Raw genomic sequence first — 22529 nt, 5'->3', positions numbered from 1 at the left:
TTTTATGTATTGAATTATTTTTATATTCTACATTTTCGTCAGATGGCACTCAAGGCATCTTACAACAAAAAGTGGGAGTAGACACATAATATCACCAAGACAACTCCCTATAATCCCCAGAACAGTTTTGCAACAAAACAAACAAACAAACAAAAAGTTTTCCCGGTCTTAAAATAAAGGGGCTGGGTGGGGAAAATGGGCATATAAATGAATAAGTGTGATTGTGCCACTTTACAGATTACAGACGTGTGGGCAGCCTGCCCAAGCAACTGGGGTGGAGGGGGAGCAAAGCTGGTAGCTGACCTGGTTCTCAACCTGACGGAATGTGCAACATGTCCCCAGCCCAATGCATGTGACAGGCTACACTCTATACCTTGTTTTTTCAACTGAGTAGGAAGAAGGTGATCTGAAAGTGGGGGATATTGACATTAGTCCCTTCTCAAGGTCAGATCACTTCCTGTTGCGATTTAGGCTTTCAGCACCTTTGCCTATAGAGGTGGGGGGACCTATTAGGATGGTCCACCCTGGGAGGCTGATGGATTTTCTGGCTGATATGACTGGCATTCCTCTCAAAGCCCTGGCTGACCTCTGGAACATCTAAATTGCTCGGGCTGTTGACATGATTGCCCCTGAGTGCCCTCTCCGACTTCATGAAACCCGCTTACCTCCCTGGTATATCCCAGAGCTTAGGACAAGGAAATAAGCTGGGAAACACTGCTTTGAAGATGGTTCAGAAACGTCAGCTGGTGCAGAATTCAGCGACCTGGTTGCTCACTGGGGCAAGACGGTTTGAGAATATTCTACCAACCCTGGCCCAACTGCACTGGCTGCCAGTTAGCTTCCAGGCCCAATTCAGGTTTTGACCTAGAAAGCTTTAAATCTCTCAGGACAACAATGCCTTAAGGACCACCTCTTCTCATATGAACTGACTCAGACCTTGCAATCATCAGCTGAGGCCCTTCTTCATCTGCCTTCTCCACAAAAAGTCTGGAGGCTGGCAACATGAGCATCACCTTGCCAACAAAGGTCCGTATAGTAAAAGCTATGGTTTCCCCAGTAGTGATGTAGTGGGCCTTTTCTGAGGTGGCTTCCCGTTTGTGAAATGCTCTCCCCAGGGAGACTCACCTGGCACCCTCATTCCATATCTTTAGTCACCAGGCAAAAATGTTTCTGTATAACCAAGCCATTGGCTGATAAACATTCTATGATATGTTTAATGTGTTTGTGGGAAGTGGGTTATTGGTTTGTTTGTTTTTGTTTTCTTATATATTTTTTGTTTTCATCTTGTATTTTCCCTGTGTTCGTCAGATGAAGGGTGGTATACAAATTTATTAAAATCATGATAATCTTAATAATTATATACACACACATACAATGAAGTCTGTCCCCTTTTTTTCTTCTCACTGCTAGCATTCTGTTTTCTGTCCTGCCTGCCTGTTCACAAATTAGCTACTTCCCCTCCTCACTAACCATTTTTCTGATTAGCGCTATTTCTTCCTTTTCTATGTAACAAAATTCTTTCTTCTGTTTCCTTTCTCTCCCTTATGGCTGCAGAAGAGAGCTCAGTCCATAGCAAATAGAGAATTTCATAAAAAGAGCATTAAAGAAAAAGCCTCTCATCTTGCCTCAATGTTTGGCTATGTCGACATCCCAAAGGTGAATACTTGTGTTTACTGCTGCAGGTGCAGAAAAATAGATCGTGTGTGTGTGAGAAAGAGAGAGTGAGAGAGAGAAAGAGAACGTTGGTTTTTGTCCTATTTAAGGAAAAAAAGGCTTGTTCATGGCCAATAACCCTTTTGTTTTATTTCACCAAACAAAAATAGAAAACTGAGGAGCAAATGAGACATTAGTCCACACTCTAACATTGTTAGTTCTGTTTAAATCTAACTGTAGTGTCAGACTGTAGTTTTTTCTTCAGTAATTTTAGTGCATGGTGGTGGCAGTGCCATAATTTTAGCACTCATTAATATGAAAACCATCTGGGATAACTTTCCTCTTTCTGCTCTGTACAGAATAAACTTCCTCCTACTAAAGGTCTCTCCCATTCTCAACTCCCATCTCCCTCTTGCCTTTCATCTCATGACTCAGCTGCTTCTTCTCCATCATCCACTGACTCCGCTTCCCCTGCTGTTCATTCTAAAAAGGTATTCCTTAACAGGTTTCCATGTCCGATTCATGTTGGCACTAAAAACTACGCAAGGCTGGCTTTGACTCATGAGACCTAGCTTTGCTCAGAGGCTGCGATTCTGTCTCTGTGTGTTCATGCTGCATTTCACTTGAATAAGGTCTGAGCTTGTTAATTTGCATGGTAGCAAAAATAAATAAGTGACAGTAATTCATGGCCCACAGGGAATTACGCCAATTCCAGTTTCACTCTTTCTTTTGAAATATCAGAACTAAGGCTGCTTCTCTTGTTCAGTATGATTTTTAATTTTTAGAAATTTTAAAAAAATTAAAATGGAAACTTTAAAAATGTGGAACTAGGTCCTGAACTATAGGGCTGACAAGTAGTATTTGTTCCCAGCCCCTACATTCAAACAGGATCTGCTATTGGTGGGCTAATGGCATGTCTTCCAAAGGCCTGCCTCCTGAGTTCACATGCTCTGGCTATTACCAAGACTCCCACACAGTTTTATTTTAATTTTCCAAGCCAACCTCCAATACTGCTTCATGAAACAGGCAAGAATGGCTTAAGAACCAAGTAAGAAATTAAAGGAGCTGCTTCGTACTTTGCAGAGTGTGAGGTGCTGTAGCAGTTGGTTTATCAAATGTTTGTGGGAACTAAGCTAGTTTGGAATGCCTGCTCCTTACTCCAAGGTGTTTGAAGGAATTAAACTTTGCGCATGCTCAGAGGTGCTCTCTCCAACATGTTCCAGAGCCTTGCCTTTAAATCCTAGTTTGAATTGTTTATTGTGGCAAAGTACCCAAATCCTTTTGTGTATTTGCTGGTTCCTTTGGAACAGTCCTGTAAAAACTACATATTAATGCTAAACCAAGACTTCTGGCTTATGAGATCTTTCACTTAAACTAGGAATTTTCTGAGGCTTTATCTGAAGCAAAGCTGAAATTTTCTTAGGCTTGTAGACTGAATCATTAGTATAGTCTTGCCACTCTTGAGAAGGGGCCCTATTTTTATTTTTGGTCTGTTGCTTCTGTCAAATGCAGCATTTTCGTTTTGCATTCAGAAGTAGGCAGGCAGAAAGAACCCATGCAGTTTAGGTTTGAAATGCTGTTCATGTTGTCCTAAAACCCAAAGCATCCACAAATGAACAGAAGGCTAAATTGGTCACTTTTAAAGTAATCCATCTGTCACCTTGATTAGCTTTGCACCAAGAGTTGAAAGTAACTCAAATTCTGCTCCAAGATGACTTAGATTTTATTAATCCATTTTTTAAAATGGCTTGTAGTTGCTATTACTGGAAAGATAAGGATCTGGCCTTCCACTGATAATTATAAATCCTGCTCGGTGTCCCAACTTCAATCTCTCAGCAGTGAGAGGTGTCAGTTTTCCCAGCATATTTCTTGGGTTAAGTTTCCTTGGAATGAAGGTGACTGGAGACAGTGTTTCTGTGACATAATGTTTTATTAACATGTTTGTATTGGCTGAGCATAAGATGGAAAGTTGACAAAATTGCCCATCCAACAGAGCCAGCTCCACACAGCTTTGGATTCTTCTAGAGAGCAAGTCAGGTTTCTGTCTCCCTCTGTCTCTTTCAGAAACTGTTCCGTAACATCCAGTCTGTTATCTCTTAAACACAGGCAACCTTGATGGCATCTCCTCCAGACATTCACCCTTCCAGAAGGAGCTCTAGCTATTTTGTGTCTGTGGCAACACATCACCTGTACTTGGCCATCTTTTTTCTTATGCAAAGGCTTATTCTCTCAACAAATAGAATATGCCAGTCAGTGCTTGTCCACCCTGTTTGCCCTCTTTAGCAGAGTCACAGGGATGCCCCGAAACCCCATTTAATCGAACCCTAAACCTTTTACCTTTACACAAGATTAATTCTTAGCAGTTTTATGAGTAAGCAAAGTATTTCCATCCTGTTTTGGCCAGTCAAGTTTCCCTTTGGGTGGTACCTGATGTGAGAATTTTGGAGAGCCGGATGAAAAACCTTACATGATAACCAGTTGCCTTTCCTTTACTCGTGTTTGCTTACTACTTCTATTTTGCTCGTTTCCTGGAAACATAACAACCAGCTTCCTTGGCTTCATTTTTCCCATTGCCTTTCCCCCCCATCTTATCTTGCCCAGTCCAATCTTCACACTTGACATAATCTCACGGGAACTTTGCCTGTTTTAAACAGACCAGAAACACAGTATCTTGTACCTAATTTGTATTGGGTTGAATCCAGAGAAAAGAGAAGCATGAGGAATGAGACTCCTAAAAGTTGGCTTCCCTGCCTCCTCTTCCCTCTGGCAGCTTCTACCACAGGAATCACCATGTTCCTTTTAAAAAATAATAATAATGCATACATACAGAGTATTTGTTAACTAGGAAACTCAGCATATTATTTTTGAGGAAAGCCAGTTTACCAATTTGTTTCTTGCCATTTCTTTCTCTTGGCTTATCCGTTCAGGTTTATCTAGCCTTTGTAAAGACTGCTTCTACACAGACTAAAAACCAAGTTTTAGTTTTCACAGGCAGCAAATGAGGTCATGTTGCTCTACCAGCTGCCATCATGATTGATGACATTTCATGGGTGGGGCAGCTAATTGACATCAAAGGGTAGAAATCGACTTGTGTTGCCCATCCTTGTTTAATCGTGCATGTCTTTTAAATACTTCCTTAAGCATATTCAGAAAGATCTTGCCTTATATGACTTTCCTTGCAGATTTCATTCAAGCTTCTTTTTTAAAGTATGGAAACATCTAGCAAATTTAAAAATCTATAAGGCATTTTTGAGAACACTAACTTCAATCTGAGATGGACATTATGACTACATTATTGTTTTTATGACTTAGTTTAATGTGCAGAAGGTAAAATAAGGCATGCAGAAAATAATTGTGTCAAAACAACAATATCAAGCAAATTGGCTGGTATTTACATGCACCAATGGCAGTACTGGTCTTGCTATCTGCGGCAAGAAATGTGTGTATGCGTGCACACGCATGCATTTGTGTGAAACACATAAGTATGTAATATTACTTCATACACATCTATCCTGGTTTAGTCAGTCCAAATATGGGCTCTTGCAGCAGCTTACACAAAAGTAATAATATCCATTCAAATGTTTTTGCTATGGATCGGATTCATAAGCTGTGGTCTGCAAATCACTGTGAAGGAATTCATCTGTACTTGGCCTTACACCTAAATAAAATTTTATATCTATGGAGTTTGAGTTCAGATTATTGAACAAGCTAACAAGGTCCTGGCCATGATTTTCATATCATGGCCCTGGTTCTGACAAGGATGTCACTGTGAAAGAAAGAAAAGTTTGCTTCATTTTGTTTATAGAAAGAATAAGGCAAGTCTGAGGTAGTCTACAGATACCTCCAGCATAATTACAACATTGGTTTGGTGCTGCCGAAATCTGAGAAAATCCCATTTTGTACATGGGCATGTGGCATTCAGAAGTAAGGTGCAATTAGAAACATTACTTATATCTTATTCACAAGAGAAATTAACAAGAGTGCAGATGATACAATAAAAATCCAAACACAACAGTAATTGGCATACCATTGTCTGTTCTCAAAAAAACCTTCTTTTGTTAGTATTTATTTCTATCAACAACATAGTATGTTTTGCGCCGTAATTATTACAAAGGAAAATGATCATCTGTGGAGGAGAAAGTAATCAAACAAGATTTTGCTGTTCCCTGCTCCATCCCTGCTCATTCATACAAGCCTGGATCTGTTTCTACAAGCTTTGATCGATTTCCATAAGTATTTGTGGAGTACTAATTGAGGACATTATCGTATGCTAACAATTTTAGAACAGAATTTTTGCACTGCTAAATGAAAAGCATAGGCGGTGTGGCAGAAGTGGGGAGAATTGTGCTTCATAGTGCATGAAATTGCTCACAGCTCTTCTAGCTGCCTGTGTACCTTTCAAAACTTCAAGCTCACTTATCACTGCTTTGTTATGTGTCTTGTCTGTCGTCTTGTTTGTTTCTTTTTCTTAAACTGTATTCTCACGTTCTTTCTGTGCCCTCCCATCTTTTCTCTCCCCCTTTTTCCTCCGCTTCTTTGCTGAATGGTAGATGACTGTAGGGAAAGTGTCACGTGGAATAGGGGCCGTGGCGGAAGTTCTTGTCAATCTATACATGAATGATCACAGGCCCAGTCCATTGTCCAACGCTTTGCAACCGGTAAGGTTTAAACCCACAAATACTTGAATTTGTGCCAAGTTTATTTCTTACTTTACCTGCAGTGCATTTTAAGAGCCACATTTCTGGGCATGTCCTTATACCTTTTCACGGGGCGGGGGGGGGATTCGTGTGTACACCCACACTTTGTCACACTGCGGATGTGTTACGTGAAGATGCACCCGTTCATGCATTTATTGCTTGTAGCTTAAGCACAGCATAGGCTTTGGTTAAGTGTAATAATAGCTATGCAGTTTATAAGGGGCCATGATTAATCTGGAGTGGCTTTTCAAGCAAAGTCTGGGACCCGAAGGTGCCTGGGCATGGGTGTGTGTTTAAACATCAGTTTTCCATGTCTGGGGAGGGAGACTGCTGCTCAGAACAAAAAAGAACCAGTCCCACTGGTTGTGTTATAAGTCCATGTGCACACATCCAGGGACTCACTCACTAGATGCTAGCTAGTATTCATAAATGCTGCTGTTGAAGCTTATGCATTTTTTTCCTACTTAAATTGTTGCATCAAACTTATTAGAACATTTTGTTACATTCAGAGCGAATCTTTGGATGGAGGTGCAGCTGCTTCTTTCCCTTCTTCTCCTACCTCTCAAGCTTTGTCTTCTACTGCTCAAACCTGTCAGGTACCACAGAAAAGTACTGGTGCACGTGGTGTGTCCTCAGAATAACAAGAAAAGCTATGGGGGGGGTGAGATCCCATGTTGTATTGCGGTTCCTCCTTCCTCTTCTCCCCACATCGGTTCTGGATGGTTCCCAACCTTCTGTAACAGCTTTAGGAGGCACAGGGGTGCAAGGGTAGGGGAGAAAGGGGAACCCCCCATTTGTACAAACAGAGGTCAACTGCACAAGTAGGATTTCCTGTGTGTGTTGGCCTCGAAATGTGTTCTGTTCATAGTCTTTTTGTTTTTGAAGACTTTTTAAGCTATCAATCAGACGGATTCTGAGTTTATTTATTTTTAAGATTTCTCTTGTATGTTGCTGGTATTTAACTTGCTTCAACATACACATCAAACAAAATTCAGATAGAGATAAACAGTGTCCCAAAACAAGTAATTTCTGCAGTAAACCATAATATTTATAAAAAGGCAATTTTCAACATTATTTTCACTGCTTAATCATAGGACAAAGAGCTACTTGGAAATTCAGTGACTTCCATCTGTCCATATTTTGGTGTGCCTTTTCTTTTCTCCCTTTCCCCCGTCTTTCTGTTTTCTTAAGTGTTCCTGTAATAGATCACAGGTGCTGTTTTATTAGGAGACGGAAGCCATTGAGCATTCTAAAACATGAATGTGTTTATTCACTTAAATATACATGAATGGGTGGAACCAAATGTTATGCATACATTTACAGAGAACCTAAGTGTGTAGTTGGGTGTGGATAACAATATTCACATTTAGCATGGGTTATAATAAAATTGTGAAGACCAGTGTAAGACAGGGATGGAGAACTTGTGACCCTCCCAGTGTTGATGAACTCAGTCCCAGCCAGCAAGGCCAATAGTCAGGGGTGATGGGTGCTGAAGTCCAGCTGTGTCTGGGTACATGTTCCCTATCCCTTCTATAAGATCAGCTCCTCACATTGGCTGCAGTCCAGCCCCGCTAAGATCAATGGAGGTTTTGCTGTTGGATTACACCCATTCTGTGTTGAAGTCATTAGAAAATTCCTGTGAGTCACGCCCATACTTACAAAGAAGTTTCAAAGATTAGGAATGAATACATTAGATTGGCTTTCCCATGCTCTATATAGTGCAGCACCCGAAAAGCATTCCCCATGGATCCTGGAATGTGTCTGCCATGTTAGCACTATTTCCTCTAGGTGTTCCACACGGCGTTTGGAGTTTTCCTTGCATGTTGAGGGAGGCATGCACAACTTGTTGGCAGTTAAGTGAAGCAAAGACCAACCAACCGTGCATTGAGACCTGCTAGGTGCTTTCTACCCCTCTTGTTTTTGCGATAAGGATGTAATAAAAACTAAACTTACCATGCCTTGATGAGCCATATATATCCACAAAAGACCTGTTATCCAACTGACTTTGGGCTGTTGTAGGTGCATCTCCTCTGCTCTCTTTTATAATCTAGTAGGGTATTTAATCAAGCTGTTACATGTATGCTGTACCGTACAAATCCTACAAATGCTTGTTAATATTATTTGCAGGGTTCTTTGAAGAAAGTATTTCCGCAGTCAGTAGGTGGGAGCGACATTTGCTGTTTCTGTCAAAAGAGGGTGTATGTCATGGAGCGCCTGAGTGCAGAAGGCCGCTTTTTCCACCGAGAATGCTTCAGATGTGCCATATGTGCTACAACTCTCCGCCTAGCAACGTATGCCTTTGATGCAGAAGAAGGTAATTAGGAAGTAGAATACGATAGTTAGGATTTCTGCTGTGTAATATGCAACTGGCATATTTCAGCCTCTTCTTGCTCACAAATGCTAGAATCAACCAGATAGTGAAGGCGGTTCTCCCCTGGAATTGAGAGGTGTCAAAAATCCGATGTTTTCCAAATTGTGGTTTTTTTTGCTGCCTTATTCTTACAGATGACGTCTAGTGTAAATGACATCCTTGACCTCTGCCAGTATGACAGAGATCTGGTTCACATGATTTCTGTCCCCACCCCTCACCCTGCCACCCTAGAAATAGGTGGGGAGCGATCACATAAACCACAACACTTCACTATGAAAACTTTGCTGCGGTGCATAAAGAAAGCACTAAGGCTTAAATTTCGATTGAAGCAAAAATTCAGCCAGAATGCCTTATATAGCATGAATGTGCCCTGTTCTACAGATAAACAGGTTAAGTTGCAGAAGATTGCTTGGTCATCCTCTGTTTATTGTGTGAGATAAAACTGACAGGGGAGTTAAAGAAATACCGTATTTTTCGTTCTATAGGACGCACATTTTCCCCTCCAAAAATTAAGGAGAAATGTGTGTGCGTCCTATAGAGCGAATGCAGGCTGTGCCGCTAAGCCCAAAGCCAGAACAGGAAGACGGAGCACTGCAGAGCGCCCCGTCTCGCTGTTCTAGCTTGGGGACGGCTGCGCGCACAGCCTCTCCAGGGCAGCGGGGTGCCTTCACCCTGCTGTCCTGCAGAGGCTAGCAAGGCTGTTCCCAAGCCAGAACAGCGAGACGGAGGGCTCCGTCTTGCTGTTCTAGCTTGGGGATGGCTGCGTGCAAACCTCTGCAGGGCAGCGGGGCGCTGCGCTCCAAAGGCTTCAGGGATCTTTGAGGCTGGCGGTGCGGGAAAGCAGCGCTTCCCCCCACCGCCAGCCCCACAAGCTCTGGTGAATGTACCTTGAACGCACCTTGTTTTAGAGGGGGAGAACAAGAAAAAAAAAATTTTCCCTGTTCTCCCCCTCCTATGGTCCTCCGGTGCGTCCTATGGTCCGATGCGTCCAATGGTGCGAAAAATACGGTAATGTTAATAGAAATTAAGCAGGTACAAGATAGAAAGCACACTTTTCTTCAGAGGATATAAAGACATTCTCCCTGAAGCCTAAATCGAGAAAGATACAGTGTATGCACAGCACCTGTGGCTTCTGTCACTGTTCATTTCCAAATGGAATTAAGTGATTAGTAGAGAGAGAAAGCAAACAATGTCATTCCTCCTGTCCTTGTGTTTTCCAGGTAAATTTTACTGCAAGCTTCATTTTGCACAGTGTAAAACAAATAACAAGCACAGAAAAAGAAGAGTTATGGTAAAGAATCATGAAAAGGTATGTGTGATGGTCCAGAGTTTGTGTAGTTCCACTGATCTGCCAAAGCCTGGCAGTGAGTGGACAAGGCATGCTAAGAATTATAAATTCCATCTCAAAGAAAGTGATAAGCATAAGTCATGCAGTTCAAGTGTCTTGTGGAACCCAAGTGATCTGATACTTTTATGTACCAGACAGTCACTTTGTAGAGGACACTGTCCTGGAGGTGTGGGTTTATGATTTGTGGTAGTCCAATGCTTGTTGCTTCATATTTTAATTTATTTGCTTCTAGATATTCTGGCTACTGCTGGAATTGTTATATAGTTATGGTATATTGAAGCATGCCCAAACTTACAGTTTGGCACACATTTTATGGTTGTAGATGCCATGGTTCATGTGGGTGGTGCTGCAGGAGGATGGCCAGTGGCCATTTTGGAAACTGGCTTCAGCAGACTTGTGTCAACCTGCGCACGATGTCTGCTCAACTTTTTTCCCCATTCCAAACCATGTCTTCCATATAATCCAAGTGGAAATTGCTGTTTCTGACTTCCATTTGAAAGTCATTTCTACTATGGGAACAATGTCCTCCTTAGTTTGCAGCAATGATATAATGTTAGCTACCTGCTAGGTTTCCATTTGTTTTCTAGCTGTTCCTCTAGCTGTTACATTTGGGGAGATGATGATGGCACAATGTTAAGCTGAGTGTCTCTTTAAAGGAGGAAGCAAAACCGTGGCGGCAAGAAGAGCCCATGTCTTCAGAAACCAGCCCAGAAAATGCTTTCTCTGCAGGAGGCAGCTCAGAAGACCGGTCCCCAGGTATCCTGCCTTCATTCTTTAGGAAAACGCTAAGCTGGCCTCTTAAGGTGACAAGGGATCTGCTTGACCTTCCAAGACGCCTCTCTAACTGGATGCATGGTTTCCTGCACGCTGCCAGACTTCATTTCAGGGACAATGCATACAACTATACCTACTTGTATGAACTCCTAAGCTTCAATATGCCATTCTTTTTTGCGCTTCAGGAGTTACTTGGCCATATTTACCGGGAAGCGGAGCTGTCCTATGAGAACATGCTTGAACTGGTGAAAAAATTCTTCAGGGTTTAAAGTTCTTCTGAATCTTTTTTTTTTTTTTTTTTTTTGGGTCGTGCCTTTCAGATTTCCAAAACCAACAGCCTTCTCTGATTACATGTGTACGCACAAGCAAAGATATTTCAATTTAGTATGTGCTTTAAATGAGCCCAAAGCTCTACTCGATAACCATGGTGCAATTCTTTAGATCATTTCAAACTTCTTTTGGATCACGAAGGTCAGTGTCCAGACACATTTCCAAACCATGGAAAATATATGAAGGATGTTTTTATAGGTTAAAAAAAAACTGGTTCTATTTCAAGTTATGACCAGATATTCCTCTGAGTTTACATTTTATTATCCTTATTTTAAAGACTGTGAAAGACGGTCCTTTCAGACATTTCTAGGCCAACAGCAAAAGCTGTTTGTCTTTTTGAAAACTGAATATGGCACATACTTCATTTCCTCCCTTGCCCCTCTTGCTTTAACTCTGCTATGGGGCTGCGAATTTGTTCACATGTGTAGATTTTTTTTTAAGTAAAAAAATATGTATTACTAGCCCATATATTTTCATTGACTTCTCTTTGGTATACTCTGTAAACACTGGGCATTTCCTGTTATTTTTATGAATAAATTCAAAGAGCAAATGTTAGACATTAGTTAATTACAATCAGTTCAGAGAAAAGTATAACACTTGCCTATATTTATTTCTCCAAATTGTGAGATATGTCATAGTATATACCATGAGAGATGACTTATAGCTAATATTGATGAGGCATATCTTTTGTGTTTATAAGCCCCCTTCCTTCCCCCCCCCCCAATGCCCCTGACAATTTTAGATATGTTAGAATTATTAATATGTGAAATTAATACACATTTGAGAGATTCTGGTATCCACTTCATGATACACTTACAAAATGTTTTCAAGTGTTAGCAAGACCCAAAGAACTTAGGATGCAACTCTGGGGGATTTGAATGAGGACTGGGTGCCAACATGCGCTCAGAGTTATCCCCCTCAGTTCAAATAGTCACATACTTTTAAAGCCATACTTGACTAAAACAAGATTTTGAATCTGTTTTGCCATTATGACGGTTTACAGAAGATATATGTGGTATACACTTAAGCACATAACTACTTGGTACTTACGATCCAAGAACAATATCTTTTTGCCAGGGTTTATTACAACTTGCCACTCTGAGGTCATTGTAGCGCAGTCGTAGAATGCATGTTTTGCATACAGAATGTCCTGGTTCAATCCTCTGGCATCTACAGCTGGCTAAGAGAGAATTCTTCCTGAACCACTAGAGAGAGATTATGTAGGCAGTACTGAACCAGATAGGTCAATGATCTAACTTGGCAATAAACCACTTCCTATGGTTGACCTTTCTCTGTGTACCCGCTGTATTGCGATCTTACACTTCTGCTGCTTCAAAGACAAGGTTGTGCTAAGAAATTAATATTATAAACACTTTGCAACATTTATTTCTAAGTAGAGTTTAGCATGGCAAGTGTATACAGTGAGGTTTCTGACACTCTTGCTGACCACTTGACAATATTTTGATGAGCTCATTACTTTCTAAGGCAGTTTGATGCAATGTGGGAAATGGCTGTAAAAAAGAAATAAAGTTCCACTGCATGATTGCAAGGCCTTGTAGGTGCTTGACATCTTGCAGATAACAGCTGCTAGTTTTTTTAAAAAAAGCAACCATTTTGGTTTTCATTGACAGAAAGATAGATTGTCTTTCTGTGGATTATCAATTGCCTGAGTTTTATTCGCATTGGGGAATGACAAAAATGGATGGATACCTACTTGCCATTAAATATATACATTTGCCTTCATGAAAAACCCTGATTTTATACTTGCATAGAACCATGCATCACTTTAAATTTCATGCTTTCTTAAAAGAGCCACTTGGTGAATTGTATTGATGGGTTCCTCCCCCCTTATCTTCCATTCCATTTTACACCTCAATCCTAATCAGACTATGATGGAAGAAGGTCCCATTTGTGGAGTGAAACTTTTAAGGTTTAATACAAAGCACACTTAACTTGAAAGTACGTAAGCTCAGTTTAAAATGAATTGGGAAGTAAAGAGGTTTCGGGCTGCAGTCATTCTTATTTATAGTGCAGTCCTTTAAATGTCTCTTTTGAAGTAAGCCTCGCTGAATTCAATGGGGCTTTTCTCCCAGGTAAGTGGTTATAGGATTGTGCACTTAGCCTTTGATTCTTACTGCACTGCCATTAAGGATTTGTTTACGGGCAAGAATTTGTGTAGGCCTGTTGGGTTTGGAAGGAAATGGTTGTATTTAGTTTTGTCACTTGCTCCTTTTAGTTAAAAAGTGAGCTATTTGGCACACAGAGTAGCCACAGAAAGTCTCTTTAAAACTCATGCACATGCTGTTTTCATGCTTGAGGCCAGCCATTCCAATTCATTCACTGCTGTGTGCAGCACTCGGCATTTTGTGTGTCACCACAAACACTCAGGGAGAGAAAACGTCATGATTTTCAGTTGTTTCCTATGCACCCAAACATTTGTCAATCACCTTTACAGCAACATCAAGATGCAGAAGTAATTGGAAGCCCAAGTACCTAGCACTTCCTGGTTTCATTACATCTCAAGTGTCTGAGCAGTCTCTGAGCTGAAAGAAAATAAGGGGGTGGGATTGCTTCAATCTGCAAATCGTAATACTTTTTGAAAAAGACAACTCTGCCTGTTCAGTTGTGAGGTCACTAATATCCTTAATGTTGATTAAAGTGTAGATCAACCTTTAAGACCCCTTGACAACTGTTCATGTAAGGCAGGATTCTTACTCTTACTCTTAAATTTATTACCCACCCTTCACCTACAGGTCCCAGAGTGGGTTACAAGACTGTTAAAATTCAGACATAAAAACCCCCATTAAAATACTACGTTCATGGTGAGTCCTGAAAACACAGATCTCTGGTGTCAAAGGCCAGTGCAAAGAAGTGTGTCTTCAGTATATGGTGCCCTCCAGATGTTGTGGATTACATTTGCCATATCCAACCATTGGCCATTCTGGCTGGGGGGGGGGAGGTATGGGAGTTGTAGTTCACAACAGGAACAGGGAAGTTACAGGGAACCAGGCAGAGAGCCTTCTCGGTAGTGGCGCTCACCCTGTGGAATGCCCTCCCATGAGATGTCAAGGAGATAAATAGCTATAAGACATCTGAAGTTTTTAATGTTTGATGTTTTATTATGCTTTTATATTTGTTTGAAGCCTCCCAGATTGGCTGGGGCAAGCCAGTCAGGTGCACAGGGTAGAAATAATAAAATTATTATTATTATCTGGAGGGTACCACATAATCTACCCAAATGCAACTCTATGCAGTTAATGAAAATTCATGGTGTTGTGTTTTTTAAAGCATACACCCTGAGAATAGTGTTGTAGTAGGAACTGTAATATATGATTTTCAGCATATATTAATATAATATATGATTTTCATGATTTTCAGCATAATGGGTTGCTGTAAAGAGCAGAAAGGGTTGAGAATTAAACCTAAGATTAGCAACATCTCAAGCAAATCAGATTTTGACAAGAGTGTACCATATAACTGCTTAGTTATACGTACAGTAACTTGCACTAGTATTTTAAAACTATCAATGAACTTGGAAGGGGTCTCACATTGGTGGTAGACAATTCTGCCTCATTATCCATTCACTTTTGGTCATAAAAAACTTGGATAATCAAAATTTCTGCGTCATGCACTTCACCATTTCAGGAGGCCACAGTTTTCTTGGTGCAGTGTTTGGCATCGTGATGATCACATGTCCACCCAAACCCATGTGGTGTTTGATCACTTTGGTGCTTCTGAATCAGCTGCATATTAACCTAGAAGCAATGCAGCTTTGAAGATGTGTTTGGAAAACAAAGGGGGCTCCATATGTGGTCAATGTGTGTCCAAAGTCTTGCTCAGATAAATTGAGTCATGTTTACTTTATGTCAAGGTGATGGTTCAGAGTCACACTCATTTTCAAAAAGAGATTTGAAATAACAGAGGGTCTTCTGTAACTGCTATATATTTGATACTTGAAATGTAGCTGATAATGGTTGTTAAATACTCTTCTTTTTATCAATGAAGGCAGGCAATTTCATTTCAGCATACTTTTCTCTACTTTGCAATGTTTGATTGTGTCTAGCAATCTTTTCTTTCAAAGGCTTTATTGTTAGCTAGTTTTGACTATCTTCTTTCCCAATCTCTTACCTTGTCTTTAGTTAATTTCAACATTCCAGTGCTACATCCTCTCATTGGCTGAACCATTTCTGCTGTAAGATGATTGTACTGTTTTGCTATCATTTTTCGAGTGTTGTGACTAATCCCTAATATTTTCTGCCAATGTTACAAAGGCCATTTGAAGTAGTTTGTGTGCTAACCAAAAGAGAAGTTTCTGCATAATCATTTAACCTGCCTTGTAGTTGACAATTTGGTAAAAAACCATACGGTTTATTTTTATCCCTTTCCCCGTAATTTCTCTCATCTATCTGCATGTATGTTGGGTGGATTTTTTTTTTTAAGTTTCATAAATGGACTCATAAATAGGTTTTATTAAAGCTATTTTCTATTTGCAGTAGAAAAAGATTGTGCAAGGAAGGGTTTGTGTCTGCTTGGATCTCACTAAACTATAGTTCTAACTATAGTAAATACTAGAAGAGAATAGTAAATTATATTCTAGCTGTACAGACTACTTTTAAAGGCTCAGAACCAAAAGTAATTTAGATGTGCGTAGGTATTAAATGTATTCATTTGATAAGCAAGTAAGATATTTCAGAGTCCTAAGTGTTTCGAAACAAAACCTTAAAATGTGAATCCTTAATTGTTTCTAACATCAAACTGCAAATGCAAGGTTACCTGTAATATCTGTAAGCCACCTTGAGTCCCATCATAGAAGAAGGTAGGGTATAAATAAATCTTAAAAGTAAGAAGACTGTTGCTGTATCATCAGGATAATGTTACTATATGTGTTATGCTGGTGCATCTGTTGAAATATACCATTCAAAGCACTTCCATGCTAATACAGGCGGTGACCATTTAGTGTGGGGGGTCCATTCCTGGCCCCCACACGTGTCAGCGGAGCAGATATAAATGCGCCCCGGCCCATTTTGCCATGCCCACCTTCTGCCCCCGTTCTTCCCTTTTCCAGGTCCAAAAGGACTCATGTTTTGGCAATTGGGCATCATTTGGACGTGCCTGAAATGGCCACCACATGTATGTATTTTTCTTTGGGTGCACCCATGCCACTGACTTTGCTGCCTGGTTAAACTTCTATGATTAGCCAAGTGTAGCTTTGCAAATAGCAAGAACCTACAAGCCATGTCTTAGACATGCTAAGAATTTGGCCAAGCAAGATAATGGCTGCTAAAACTCGTGTGTCAAGAAAGGAGATGGAGGAAAACTTTCACTCTTCACTGACCTCACCGACTTGCTTATAGCAAAGGCAGTGCCCAGCCATCAGTGTCTTGAGGTGAGATAGTTCTGTCAGAGAAGCTCCACCCAATTCCAGATCTATACATGATCAACTTGTGTTGTGTTGTCATTAGCACCTATGGGACAATGCCTGTTACATCATTCTCAGAGCCCAAACACCCTGTGAGAAAGGGTGACTATTTAGACACTTGAGCATGTAGCCATTTTTAAAGATTGAAAAAAATGCAGGTTTTGCCATTTCTGACAATAATGTGCTGATACTCCAATATTTTTCTCAAAATACTACGTTCTTCCTCTCTCCTATGCTGGACCATACAATTCTTTTGAGTCGTTCATAGAAAGGGCATTCCCCCCCCCCCATAGGAAAGCTTTCTCTTGCGTAATCATGTTACTATTGCAGTAAAGCAACTAGTTGTACAGTAGGACTAAAGGAGATGCTTCTCCTGTTCAGAAAAAAATGATATATCTAGTACTTAAGTAGTAGATTTTGCTCTTAAACTATCCAAAGCACTGGGGAAAAAAATCACTTAGAGAACTGATGGATCTTGTTTTCTAAATTTCGTTTCTCACCACCACCCAAAAGAAAGGTTGTGAAAGAGTATCTACATTTCTTAACAGCACGATTCTTGTTTGCTGTGACTAACATAAACTCCCTGCATGTTTCATCAATGGGATTTCTGATGGCAAAGTCTCTATCTCTGTTTCTTGCTATACTTTATTCTTTTTTCTGTTGCAGAGCCTTCATTTCTTAAACAATGCCAATGAGGATTCTGTCTCTCTTCTACTCATTTCAGACTTTTGATTTATTTATTTTTTTGCCTCTGAAACTTAACTGAACATTTTTATTAGGGTGTTTTCTTTTCTTTTTTTCTAAAATAAATAAATAAAACTATCACATGGAAATTTGTATTTTGCACACGGTGAATGTTTAACTTTTTAGACTGGCTGTAAACAAATAAATGTAGTTCTCTATAAACATGATTGTTTCATTTCTTCCTTTGAAAACAAACTCTGCTCTGACGAGGCACCGTTTCAAACTCTGCCGCTATTTGGCTTCTCATATGATGGAAATCATGCCCTACTTTGTATTTTCCTACTTTATGGTTCAGGGGTTTGAGGCACCTGGAACCCTATAGATGTTTTTGGACTCAAAACTCCCATCAGCCCCCACCAGCAAGACCAGCAGTTGTGATGGATGGGAGTTGGAGTTCAACATCCATGTTGTATCTCAAAGGCATTTAAAATGTTGCTGAATGGTAACATTTTAGAATGCGGCTCACACACCTAAAAGCTGCAAACCTTCATTAAGCACGAAACATGCTCACTTGCCTTTTGCAGTTCATCCTCTGGGTCTTGAGAACATCTTTATCGCTGCATTTTCATTTTGTTTTGTGGAAGCACATCTTTCTCTCTCTTTAATCGGGGTGAAATAATGTTTCCAATGACACCATTTTAATCTGTTTGGAAACAAGCCTCCAGTGCTCATTGTGAACCCAAGATAGAAATAACTTGATTAGTCTTAGCCGTGGTTACGGTGAGTACTGATGTAATGCAAAACTGTGGTTACAGACAGTGGGAGAAAATATGTGTAGTGGAATAAAATATGGGCTCCAGAAGGGAGCACTTGAAAAGAGTACCCTGTGGACATAGTCCAGTCTCTACCGTTGGTAGATCACTTGAACACCAGGGAGTGTTTGTACTCTGCCAAGAAGAAACAAGGCCCATCTCCCTTTCATCTGACCACAAAACCTTCTCCATCCTAGCAGACCAATGCCTAGCACCTGGACATTGCTCTGTGCTGCTGGGAATATCCCCTGGAGATGTGCCTACCTTTACAGAGCAATGAAGGTGTCAAAATTCCTAAGTTGTGAATTTCCTTGGTGCTACAGAGGGAATATCTTTGGCTGCAGATGGTGGATGCAAAGGAACTATTTATTGGTCTGAATTGTGCTGGAAATCTCGCTCCAAGTTTGCTTCCTCTTGGCCTAACTCGAGTCCCAGTTCAGAGGCTCAGAGAAACCACACCATGCTGGTTTCTGTGGGCCAGTTTCTCCACAACTACACCAGTTACCATTGTGTACCATTGAGGGGGACGGACACAAATGGAACTGAGCAGCCTCAGCTGCCCTTTTGAGATCAGGCAACACCTTAACTTTACTGCTAAAATATTCCTGTTTAGACAAGCCTACCCAGATATTTAGAAAGTTGAGCTTATTCTAAACCGCTTTAGTATTTTAACTTTTGTATGTTTTAGAGTAGGGTTGTAAACTTTTCTTGGTTTTACTGCTTTATCTTTTGTAAAAACTGCTTTTTACAAAGAAGCGGTGTATAAATTTTATGAAATGAATGAATAAATCTCTAAAGCGATGCTTGGGTGGGACAGGAAAATCATGCTGGAAGGAGCTTCACTTTTCTCTGAGGCTGTTCCCCTCTCAAGCAGTTGGTTAATTTCAGCGGGAGGAAGGGGAGCAAATTCCTTTTGGGTTCTCCCTTTTGGATTAGTCTACTCTTTTAAAAGCAGGGTTTTGCCAAGTATTTCTGCTATAAGGCAGTGGCAGACAACCCATGACTCCAGATGCTGCTGGACTCCAGTTCCCATTAAACCCAGGCAACATGGTCAATGGTCAGAAATAAAGGGAGTTTTGTTATTTTGTTTCTTATCTAAGGAAGTTGGATCCTGGTCTTCAGTCAAACAAGCTCCCAGGATGGCTTATGGATCACTTCAAAAAAGAAAAGACAGTTGTACTCTAGCAGCATCTAGATCAGGCATAGGCAAACTCGGCCCTTCAGATGTCTTGGGACTACAACTCCCATCATCCCTAGCTAACAGGACCAGTGGTCAGGGATGATGGGAGTTGTAGTCCCAAAACATCTGAAGGGCCAAGTTTGCCTATGCCTGATCTAGATAACCCAAGGTTCTCCACTGCTGCAAAGGTGTCAGTAATAAATCCCACCCTTTCCTCAGGACTCTCCTTGTCGGTTCCAATCCCTGATATGCAAATGATTCATACCCTATTATCTTTTTGTGTAGTTCCCCAATCAATCCCTACTGACAGTCTACTCACTCCCAAACCACTTATTGAAATCAGCTGTGCTAGAGCAAGAAGCAATTGAACATCTGGATGACTTTATCAAAGTTATAATTCATAAGCCCTGACTAGACCACACTGTAGATAACTTTTGTATACATTGGATTTCTTTCCATAACTATTTTCTCCCCCTTTCCCTTGTCCGTGAAACACTCCACCCTAAACCTTTGCTTACATAAACATAGAAGCTCTTGGACAGTTGGAAGCGAACTTGGAGAATTTGGGAGGTATATGCATTTTGCCTTTATAAATAACCACAAGCACTTTCAGCAGGAACCAACCTTATTACTGTTCCGCCTTCAAATGCCTGAATGTCTTCTTTATTATTACATTCCTTTTCCTGTCTTTTGATCCCAAGGAGCCCCAAGGTGACTTTAAGAGTTCACAAGTAACAATAAAGTTGTACTGAGAATTAATACACCACCACTTCTCGGCACACAATAATAAACTATAGCTATGTGTGCCTTGGTATTGAAGTTAAGTACCGTATCTTATTCTTTCACACAGGCTATCTGCTCAGTATTACTTGAAAAACTTGCCATCTCCCTCTTGTCTCTTAAATTGCTTTCCAAACAGAACTTTGAGTACCCAAGCGTTTTATGCTTGGTTCTCATATTTCATGTGTTTTTAATGCAAGATTTCCCAGAGTTTCTTTTAATTTAATCACAAATCGTATGGAGCAGCTTTTAAGGGCCTTTATTTCAGTTCTCCCTAAATTTCTGGTTCTCTTCCTGTTGATACCTTTGGTGCCCTCTGAGGTCTGGGTGGCCACTTCAGTGCTCTTTTTTCTCTTTTTTTACTGATCCATTTCCTTCCTGTCAAAGAGCCACATGAATTATGTATAAAATTTGCATATGCTGATATAGGTATATGCATGGATTCAAATTTTAAGATAATCACTATAAGTTATTACTATAATTAAGCAGAAATGCAATATACTTCACCATAGATGGGGATCCTGTTGTCATGTCCCACTGCTTTTGAGATTTCTAAGGCATTTGGCTGATCACAACTACACACTGAGTGTACTGGACTAGACAGCTGCTGCCTAAGACCACAAGCAGAGTGCAAGGCAGAAGTTGAATCTGGTGCCCCAATAGTGGACCACCCATTTGGCCCCAGATTTGCTATTGCAACAAAACAGCAATGTCTCAGTTTCTTGGAAGGAAGCTTACTTACACCAGCTTGCCTTCTGAGTATGGCAGAGGCAGAGGATCGGAGCCTCAAAACACTAAAACACTCATTTAATTCCACCTGTTTAACAGAAGGCGAGCCAGTTCGTTTCACATCCAAATTAATCCTCTAATAAATATGCTTTGATTCATCCATGAATGGGTATCAAATTAAATTACATATTAATATCTCGCCCAGATCAGTTAATCTTCAATTAATTCACCCACAACTAATTTTCTGCTCAAGTTCTGCTCCAAATCTATTCCTCTTCACTTAATTTTGCTATTTGTTGTTCATATATTTCCCTAAAGTAAAAGCCTTCCCAGATCACCAAAAAGCAATTTGTTGTTTTTAAAGAAAAATTCTCTGTGTTAGAGAATAAAAAGATCCAAGCTCTTACAGCAGCATTGTACAGAGAACAAGAATAGTGCCTTAAACAAAAGTTTCCTCAATGATGCATTGAGACAGAAGCCATGTTCAGTTAATTCTCTACAAAGTAGTATTGTTACAAGTTCAACACATCTGTTGGTTCTTGCATGTGTGCCTACCATCTATGTGGTCCTCTAAAACTTGCCTTCTATAGAGGTGCTTGCTATACTAAATAATAATAGTAATAGTATTATTTTTATACCCCACCCATCTAGCTTGGTTTCTCCAGCCACTCTGGGCGGCTCCCAACAGAATATTATAAACACGATAAAAGATCAAACATTAAAAACTTCCCTAAACAGGGCTGCCTTCAGATGTCTTCTAAAAGTCAGGGTTAGCGGAGTCTGTAACCTAAAGCGTATGTAACCTGAAGCGTATGTAACCCGAGGTACCACTGTAGTTGTTTATTTCCTTGACATCTGATGGGAGGGCGCTCCACAGGGCGGGCGCCACTACCGAGAAGTCCCTCTGCCACATGAAAAAATCACTTCCACCAGGGGCCCACAAGCCGGAGCAAGACCCTTGGATCGTGCTGCAGAGTCCCAAGTTAGAGACCCCTTGTGTGTTACATTGTCAATGAGTTTTGGTATTCCTATAGTGTTGAGTGACGTGGCTAAACTGACATTTCTCGGTCCAGTATTGATTGATGGCTCTTCATTGGCTTCTTATCATGCACTGGCTGTAACAGCCTTGGACGCTGCAGTTCTGTGCTTGTTAGGCTGTGACAGCAGCTATTAACGTCCCAGACTAGCATAGATTGCTCTGATGATTCTGTGTAATGGTTGTGTCTGAATGAAAGCAGCACATTAAGTGTGTGATTATTTATCCTCCTTCACTCCGGCTTCTAATAACACTTTGATAAATGGCTGCTGTTTAGGAAATGTTTAAATTTTCTGCGGTGAACGCTTCTTCTGTTTTAGGGTAAGTAGAGTGGCTGGTGTCTACTATGTATTCAAGAGGAAAGGACCCTCAGCTAAGGGAATTCCTTATACCATCTTTCCCCACTCCAGTCTCTTGTGCCCCCTAAAGCTTCACATAAGAGTTGGGGGCAGCACCCAAAAAAAAGAGAAAGAAATGGGAGGGGGAGAGTCAATAGTTCGCAGATCAGGCCTGCCAATTTTTATGGGTTAGACTTTGAGTGAACTAATTGCACAGCGGTGAAGCTTTTTAGAGTATCTTTTCGCCCCTGATTCTCTGCATTCTCACCTGCATAAACATATCTAGAGTTACAAACCACAAGTGTTCCTTCAAATTGCAATAAGGTAAGTAGATGCTTCCCTCCCATTGTAAACAAGCTGGGCAAAGTTTTACATCCA

The 22529-nt window shown here is 40.6% G+C and overlaps 1 protein-coding gene across 14 annotated transcripts in view; it reads left to right on the top strand.

Moving 5' to 3' along the window:
* The window catches only part of MICAL2 (microtubule associated monooxygenase, calponin and LIM domain containing 2), a 145767-nt gene that overhangs the window by 74299 nt on the left and 48939 nt on the right, over positions 1–22529 (top strand). For 3 of the 14 annotated variants that reach the window (XM_081011800.1, XM_081011798.1, XM_081011795.1), the window contains 7 exons: positions 1555–1656; positions 2013–2144; positions 6204–6311; positions 6860–6946; positions 8478–8664; positions 9942–10030; positions 10726–10825. In XM_081011800.1, the coding sequence (XP_080867926.1) occupies positions 1555–1656; positions 2013–2144; positions 6204–6311; positions 6860–6946; positions 8478–8664; positions 9942–10030; positions 10726–10825 (805 nt within the window). Of the gene's footprint in view, positions 1–1554; positions 1657–2012; positions 2145–6203; positions 6312–6859; positions 6947–8477; positions 8665–9941; positions 10031–10725; positions 13699–15312; positions 17499–22529 lie in introns of those variants that run through there. The other 11 variants (XM_081011801.1, XM_081011799.1, XR_013988069.1 and 8 more) reach the window with 10 other exon arrangements.

Source organism: Podarcis pityusensis (assembly GCF_964106645.2).
Source record: "Podarcis pityusensis genome assembly, chromosome: 1".
Lineage (NCBI taxonomy): Eukaryota > Metazoa > Chordata > Lepidosauria > Squamata > Lacertidae > Podarcis > Podarcis pityusensis.
This window is presented reverse-complemented; position numbering and strand designations above follow the sequence as displayed.